This window comes from Myotis daubentonii, chromosome 1 (genome assembly GCF_963259705.1).
Source record: "Myotis daubentonii chromosome 1, mMyoDau2.1, whole genome shotgun sequence".
NCBI lineage: Eukaryota > Metazoa > Chordata > Mammalia > Chiroptera > Vespertilionidae > Myotis > Myotis daubentonii.
This window is the reverse complement of record NC_081840.1, coordinates 26,709,592-26,716,543: the sequence shown is the minus strand read 5'-3', so window position 1 is coordinate 26,716,543 and position 6,952 is coordinate 26,709,592. Positions and strand designations below refer to the sequence as shown.

General features: G+C 52.8%; 1 protein-coding gene across 2 annotated transcripts; it reads right to left on the bottom strand.

The window, feature by feature from the left end:
- Nucleotides 1–1,239: 1,239 nt before the first annotated feature.
- Nucleotides 1,240–6,644, bottom strand: ZFP36L1 (ZFP36 ring finger protein like 1). Of its 2 annotated transcripts, none has more exons than XM_059692389.1 (2): nt 6,435–6,644; nt 1,240–4,038 (listed from the first exon to the last, which is right to left on the bottom strand). In XM_059692389.1, the coding sequence occupies exons 1-2, from the start codon at nt 6,489–6,491 to the stop codon at nt 3,079–3,081; spliced, it is 1,017 nt and encodes a 338-aa protein (XP_059548372.1). In that variant the 5' UTR covers nt 6,492–6,644; the 3' UTR covers nt 1,240–3,078. The 2 variants fall into 2 exon arrangements, with proteins under 2 accessions (XP_059548372.1, XP_059548380.1); XM_059692397.1 differs by lacking the exon at nt 6,435–6,644 and adding an exon at nt 5,026–5,335.
- Nucleotides 6,645–6,952: the final 308 nt, after the last annotated feature.

The following is a 6,952-nucleotide window of genomic DNA, read 5'->3' as shown; positions in this document are numbered from 1 at the left end:
TGCCATGACACCATCACCACCAACACACACACACACACACACACACACACACACACACAGTCCCTCCTTAAGGGACAGAGGCCTAGGTTCACTCCAGTCCCAAAAGGCTTGCTTTCCCCCTTCCTTTTACCACAGGCTTTTGCCCTCTAAGAGGTAATAGCCCCTATCGTACCTCATACCCCTGCCCCCCAGCAGGTACCTACTGGCCTGGAAGGGAAGAGTGGACAGGGTGCATAAGGTAGGTCTTCCCCAGCCTCAAGGACAGCCCTGAGCCAGCCAGTGTCTTCTGCAGACCCAGCTGCCTTGGGCCAGGTGGAGTCAAGGGGGAAATTCAGCTTCGCCCCCAAAGCTCACTGAGTGCCAAGAACCAAAGGCAGCTGAGCCTCAAATAGCAGTATTTGTCTCTGTCTCCCCAAATCCCTCCTAAGAACCAGACTCGGAATTTTCAGGAAGATCCAACCTCTCTGGCAGGCAACATCCCCTCAGTGGGCATCTGGCCTGGGCTGGGCTGTTTCTAGCCAAGACCTTGCCCTTCCCGAGATGACAATTTACCTGCTCTGCATGGTATTAAGGTGTCACAAAGACCTTCCCCGTTATGCTGGCCATTGTAATATCCACTTCCCCTTCACGGCCCTCCCAAAACAGGAGCATGTCAGATCCCGGTGAAACCTCGTGGGCCCCATGCCATGATTGAGTGAGCCCCTCCCCCCCCCTGCCTCCCCCCCATGCTCCTCTCCAAGCCTGCATTGCTGAAGTGAGAGTTCATCTCACTCCAGGTAGTTTGAAGATAGGGCTTCAAGTCAATTCCCCGGGGGTGGGTAGTGGGGGTGGGGAATGAGCCTGGAAGCACCCACGTTGCTGTCAAATCCAGGCTTGCTGGTGTGCCATGTGCTACACCCCCCGCCCCTCCTCCCTGCCGCCTTCACCATTTGGCACTGCAAACACCACACACAGGCTGGGCAGAGAAGACTGGGAGCCCCTGTGCCTCGGCAGCCCTGAAGAGCCTAAGTCCACAGGTGGGCACGGCTGGCCTTGTGTCAACAACCCACATACCAGGCAGATCCCTTAGAAGTACAGGCTGCCCTGCAATAAACCTCGGCCCCATCTCTAAGCTCAACAGACTTCCAGCGTCAACCAAGGGAGCTGGCCATTGGTTTACCTGCAACACATACAGGAGACAAACCCACACAGGAAAACTGCAAGCCAAGTAAAACCATCTTTACCATCAGTTTCTTGAAAAAAAAAAAAATGGGGTTTATTGATTTTTAAACTGCAAATAGTCGTTACAAAAAGTTTTCTTTTAAATAAATTCACACAAAGAAGAGGAATAGAAAGCGACGGTAGTGACCAGCAAGAGGAATTATAATTACATTCATCTTAATGTGTGTGTGCCAGTTCTGTTGGCATTAACATTGGAAAACTCTAAACCTGGAATCCAGAACCTCAAATCTGTAATCGGAATGTCTTGAGATGGGCACGTGGCAGTCAAAGGGTTTCCGCTTTTTTGTTTTTTCCCCTTTTAGAAGAGATACATAAAAAGTTGTTTTCCTTCTGTACTGTCACAGAACTTCTACATACATTCTCAGTCCTAGTTGTGAAAAGGCCTAAAGAGAAAGAAACTCAATTTGCAGTCCAACACAAAGGGGGGAAATTTCTAAAATAAATAATCCAACAGTTTTTTGCATTTTTTTAAATTAATTTTTCATTTTTTTAAAATAAAATAACCAAAAAAAAGTGTAAAGTTACAAAAAATGTCGTTGAAGAATAATATATTAAAACTGTGGAAAAAAGGGAAAAAGACACGTCACAAAATTTTAAGATTAATATGAAGATCATAATTTAACATAAAAGAATATATTCTATGGATTTGTCATCCCGATAAATATGAACAAAATTAACAAAAAAAAAGCAAAGTTTGGCAATAAATACGTTTTGATAAGTTAAATAAGCTTTTTTATATTGATGTGCAGTGACAAGCAAAACTTTTGCTCTCCAATTTCTGAAAGTTATATGAAGTTTAAAACCCAGGGAAAAAGCATGGTGTGAGTGCTCTAAGGACAGACCTACGGTATTCTAGAGCAAAAACCATTAAAGCTACGTCTACGGGAAATCGTTTTACACAGATATTGTACGTGGAATGAATACCATTAACTCTCACCCCTTACATGTTTTTTTAGCTTTTCTCTCACTTTTTTGTCATTTTTTTTTTTAAGATGTCACATATGAACTGGGGAACTTTAGCACCAAAATCAAGTCTCTCATAGTCCATCTAGCTTCCCCTTCCTCCCCACTTTAAAAAAAAAAAAAAGAAAAAAATTAAATCACAAAGTCCCACTTATGTCACAATCTTCATCCACTTTTTCAGTCTTCCTTCCTGTAGACCTACGCGAACCCAGGCAAGATTAGTCAACAGAGGTTCGGGTCGGGAAGAAAAAGGTTTTGAATGTCAAGATAGGTTTCCCCAAAAACCCAAGTCTGGCAACAACTCTCCCAAGGGGGTTGGGGGGCGGGGTTACTGGGGAAGGGAGGAGGAAGTGTGTGGGAGACTGAAATAAGGGAAGGTGCAGTTGTATCGCCAGTGGAGGGAGCTGCTGGTCTGGGTCCCCTCCCTCCCTCCCCCCTCCCCATGGGCAGAGGCTCTGGGAGGCCCACGGGTGCCCTCTGGCGCTGAAGAGGTAATGTAGTCACAGTGACAAAGTTAGATTACAAGGCACTAAGTTGCTTCTGTAAACTGTTACTGCTTTTTCTTTTGTGATTTGGCACTTAAGGCTTAAGCCGAGGGGGGAAAAAAGGCATCTACTGACAAATATGGGACTTGTCTGTTATGCATGGTAAGTGGGCTATAAAATCAAGGGAGGAGGGTTTCAAGCCAGAGGAAGCTACTGACAAACTGACTTGTCCGTATGTTAAGGGAGGGAGGGTTAAAAGGGAAGAGAGGGGGGAACATTCCAAGGTTCTAGGGGAAAGGGGTTGAGCTTAACCTTGTCAATGTAAGGGCTTGTAGGGCAGGACAGGGGGATGAGGGTAGGGGATGTAGGGATGGGGTGGAGTGGGTAGGGAGACCCTCCCTACCCTGGCTTAGTCATCTGAGATGGAAAGTCTGCTGAAAATGGGCAGGCGTCTTGAGTTGTCCAAAGTGGGGGAGTCTGAGCCACTGTGGCTGCTGCTGGAGCTGCTCAGGTAGCCCTCCTGGTCCGAGAGGGAATCCTGGGGGCTGGGAGGAGAGTCAAACATGTGAGGGGACTCGGACATGGGCCGGAAAAGGAAGGTGGTCGGGGAGCCACCCCCGGGCAGCCCCATGCTAGGGGCAAAGAGGCTCGCCAGCTCCTGGCTGGAGAAGGCAAAGGGGTTATTGGTGCCGTCAGGCAGGGTGGGTGAGGCCAGGAGGTCATCGGCGCTCAGGATGGGGGGTGGGGTGATGGACGTGGGGCTGTCCAGCAGCCCCGTGGCAGCGGCGGTGGCAGCGGCACTGGGAAACCCAGCAAAGCTAAAGCTGTGCTGGAGGCGGGGCCGGTCAGCGGAGAGGTCCCGGGCCCCGGCCAGGGCGCGGCGCTCCTCGGCGTTGTGGATGAAGTGGCAGCGGGGCCCGTACGGGCAGAAGCCGATGGTGTGGAAGGTGCGGCACAGCTCCGTCTTGTACTTGGGGTGGCGGGTCAGACTTCGGAGCTCATGGATGCCGTGCGCAAACTGGCACTTGTCGCCGTACTTACAGGCGCCATTCTCCTCGAAGGGGCGGCACAGCTCCGTCTTGTAGCGGCTGGAGTTGACCTGGCCGCTGCCCGGCTGCTTCTGGGTGGGCAGCAGCCGCTCACCCCCTTCCGAGAAAGAGCGGTCTCGGAAGCGGCTATCCCGCGAGCTCAGGGCTGGGGCCGGCTCGCCCTTGAGGCTGCTGAGAAGCTGGTTCTGGTGGAACTTGGAGCTGGGCAGGGTGACCGAGTGCCTCCGGGAGAAGCCCCCACCAGTCGGGGTGCCCACCGCCTTCCTGTCCAGCAAGCAGCCCCCCGCGCTGGGAGTACTGTAGTTGAGCATCTTGTTACTCTGGAGGAAAGAGAGAGAAGAGAGAGGATGGTTAGTGACAAAGGCCACCCACCAGGCCCAAAGAGGGTACCTGCTAATGGCAGCCCCCTCCACAATCAGAGATGCCCACCTCCAAGAAACCACCCCCCCCCCGGCAGGCCCCCTCCCCCTTCTCCCACAGACCAGCCACCTGGGTTTACTTTGGCCCCCGTGCATTAAAAAAAAACCCAAATCCTGGCCTATGTGAGAAGTTGTTTTATGCATGCACCCTATCCCATGCAGACCCCAGAAATGGACCCCCGCCATCCTATCCCAAAGCTACCACTTGTACCCATAAAACTCAACTTCTTTACCTCCCAAATAGATTCCTCCGTTCAAAAGACCCCACATCACTCAGACTGCTCTAGACTGCCTTCCCCCCAACAAAAACAGGCAAACCTTGGAAGGCTAGAGCCCCACCCCCTTTTAATCAATCCCTGCTTGGTCAACCACCACTAAACTTGGCCTAAGACTCTTAACTTCCTCCTTCAGAAGTGTTCCCTTCCTTTAGCAACAGGTCTCCAGACTGCCTTTGCTTTTATCTTCGGGGGGGGGGGGGCGGGGGGGGGAATCCCCTGTCCCCTGTCTGGGGTGAGGGGGGAAGAGGAATGTGATTCCTGAAAATGAAACTCATTGCCCCATGCTCGGGAAAGGGGTGCCTTCCACAGTGCTCTCTCCAGCGTCTCTGCCCACCCAACCTCCCTCCCCTGGGAAGATGCCTTTGCAATTAGTCTTCTGGCTCCGGGAGCAAGCTGGAATAAGAGCCCCAGTGTTTAATCTTTAACGCAAAGCTGCAGGTGGGAAGGAAAAAGCAAGCACCAAATCCCCCCACACGCCTGCCAGTCAATAATGGACTTGAGGGGCGGGGGGCAGAGCCACCACAGGCAGGTTTCTGTTCCACCGGGTTTCACCTGCCCAAACTGTACCCAAGATTTGGAAAGGGTGCTGGGGGTGGGGGTGGGGAATGACCTGGGAGTTGGCTCCCAGCCCATGTGGGTGTCATTGTGCAAATTCTAAAGTTGGTCCCTTAGGATCAGCTGCCCAGGATCGGGAATCTGTAACAGCAACCACCCCATGGAGAGCGGATTACAGGAACCAAGTTGAGAGCCGGTTCCCAACAATGGGGTTCATTTAAAAAGTCCTGGGGGGGAGGGGGGAGAGAAAGAGAAACAGATCAAAGAGCGAGAGAGCTGGGAAGAGAAGGAAGAAGAGCGGGAGAACTCAGGCAGCCGGGGCCACTGGAGTTTGGGAAAGCGCAGGGAAGGAAGGAAGCTGAAATTCCAACTTTTTGATGTTTCTCTTCAGCTCCTCGGCGTCCCTGCACCCCAACCCTGCAGCCCTGGGGCCCTGGCAGCTAGCTGCGCCGACTGGAGAAGCGAGCTGAGGAAAGAGAGCAACATGACCCGACGTGTTTAAAAGAAGGCAAAAACACTTCAGCAATTAAAAGCAGCCTAGCAGCTTCCCTATTTCTTTAGGAATAAAACTGGGGAGTCCATAGGCTTTTTTCGCTATGTACACTTAACCCGCCCTCCTGGGACGTTCTGGGCTTAAAACTTGCCTTTTCTCACACCCTCTGGCAAGCTACACGGCTTAAGGGCGCCCCTAGTAAATTCTTCCTCCCCAAGACCCTTCAATTCAGACCGGCCTTTTTGTCATCGTGTCCCCCCACCCTCCGTATCTGCGAGCCGCGGTCCCCCAGGAAACAAGTAAGTGGGTCTGCCCCAGCCCCACTTTCACCCGCAAGTTTGCAGCACGGCCGTCTATCCTAAGAGGAAGACGGGCCGAGTTGGGGCAAACGGAAGCCCCACAGCAACTCTGCAACATCTTCTGAATGACAACTGTTGCCTTTTTCTGGGAGATCACCAGCCCCTTCAAAACCGACGAGGCAATCTCCCGGCAAAAGGTCCGGAGACTCACTTCCCCGAGGGAGCCCTCTCCCCACCCCACAGGCCGGCGATGTGGCCAAAGAGACCGGAACCCCTCCGGTGGCGGCGATGCCCTGGGCACACACCGGGAAACCGAGCAGACCAGTGAGACTGGGCTCGGGCAGCACGTGACCACCGAAAAACTGCCCCCGCGTCCCTGGGGGAGCCCAGCCTCGCAAACGTAGCCCCCCAAAACGCTGGTCTCTGAATTACATTCCCATGCAATCGCCGCCAGAAACTGCTGAAACTCAAGGGGTGGGGAGGAGAGGGCCAAATTCCTTCAAACTGGGGAGGAGAGGAGGGATGGGCGTAGAAAAGAAAAGCTATCTTGGCTCCCCCCCCCACCTTGACTTTCCCCTGCCGCTTTCTTAGACATAAACTTGGGGGGGGGGGGTTCTTCTTAGGGCAAAAGGGAACAACTTTTGAAAAAGCCAGCACTCCGCCCCACTTTACCTTGCATAAAACTTCGCTCAGGTCGAAGATGGTGGTAGACACGAGGGTGGTGGTCATCGTGGGCACTCGCACGGGGCAGGGACGAAGATCTGGTGTGTCGTGAAGGTCCCGGTGCGGGGAAGGCGCAGCCTCCGGCTCTCCGGTCTGGAGTCCCACACGCCGCTCCCGGGGCCCCTCGCCTTTCTGACTCTTCGGCTGCGGCGCGCGAAGCCCGCTTTATAGCAGCCCCGAGAGGAGGAGTTTAAACGTATTTAAATGAGGAAGAGGAGGAAAAAAAAGTTGATTGACACTGAAGTTGAATCAGCCATGCGGTCAAACTCGGGGAGGAAAAAAAAACTTTCAAAAGGAAGAAGGGGGAAGGGAGACAAGGAAAGAAGGGGGGGCCGGGGGGGGGGAGGCAAAAAAAAAAAAAAAACCCACTCTGAGCCGCGCACAACTTTTTTTTCTTAAAGAGGAAAAGTTTTGAGTCCGCTCGCTTGGCTCCCCCGCGCCCTGCTCTCCAGCCGCGCGCCCCTCCT

Excerpts from the sequence above, each read along its gene's own strand:
- ZFP36L1 (XM_059692389.1), bottom strand. The coding sequence starts at position 6,491 with ATGACCACCACCCTCGTGTCTACCACCATCTTCGACCTGAGCGAAGTT. Across the intron at positions 4,039-6,434 it reads TGAGCGAAGTTTTATGCAAG|AGTAACAAGATGCTCAACTA; the intron begins GTAAAGTGGGGC and ends TCTTTCCTCCAG.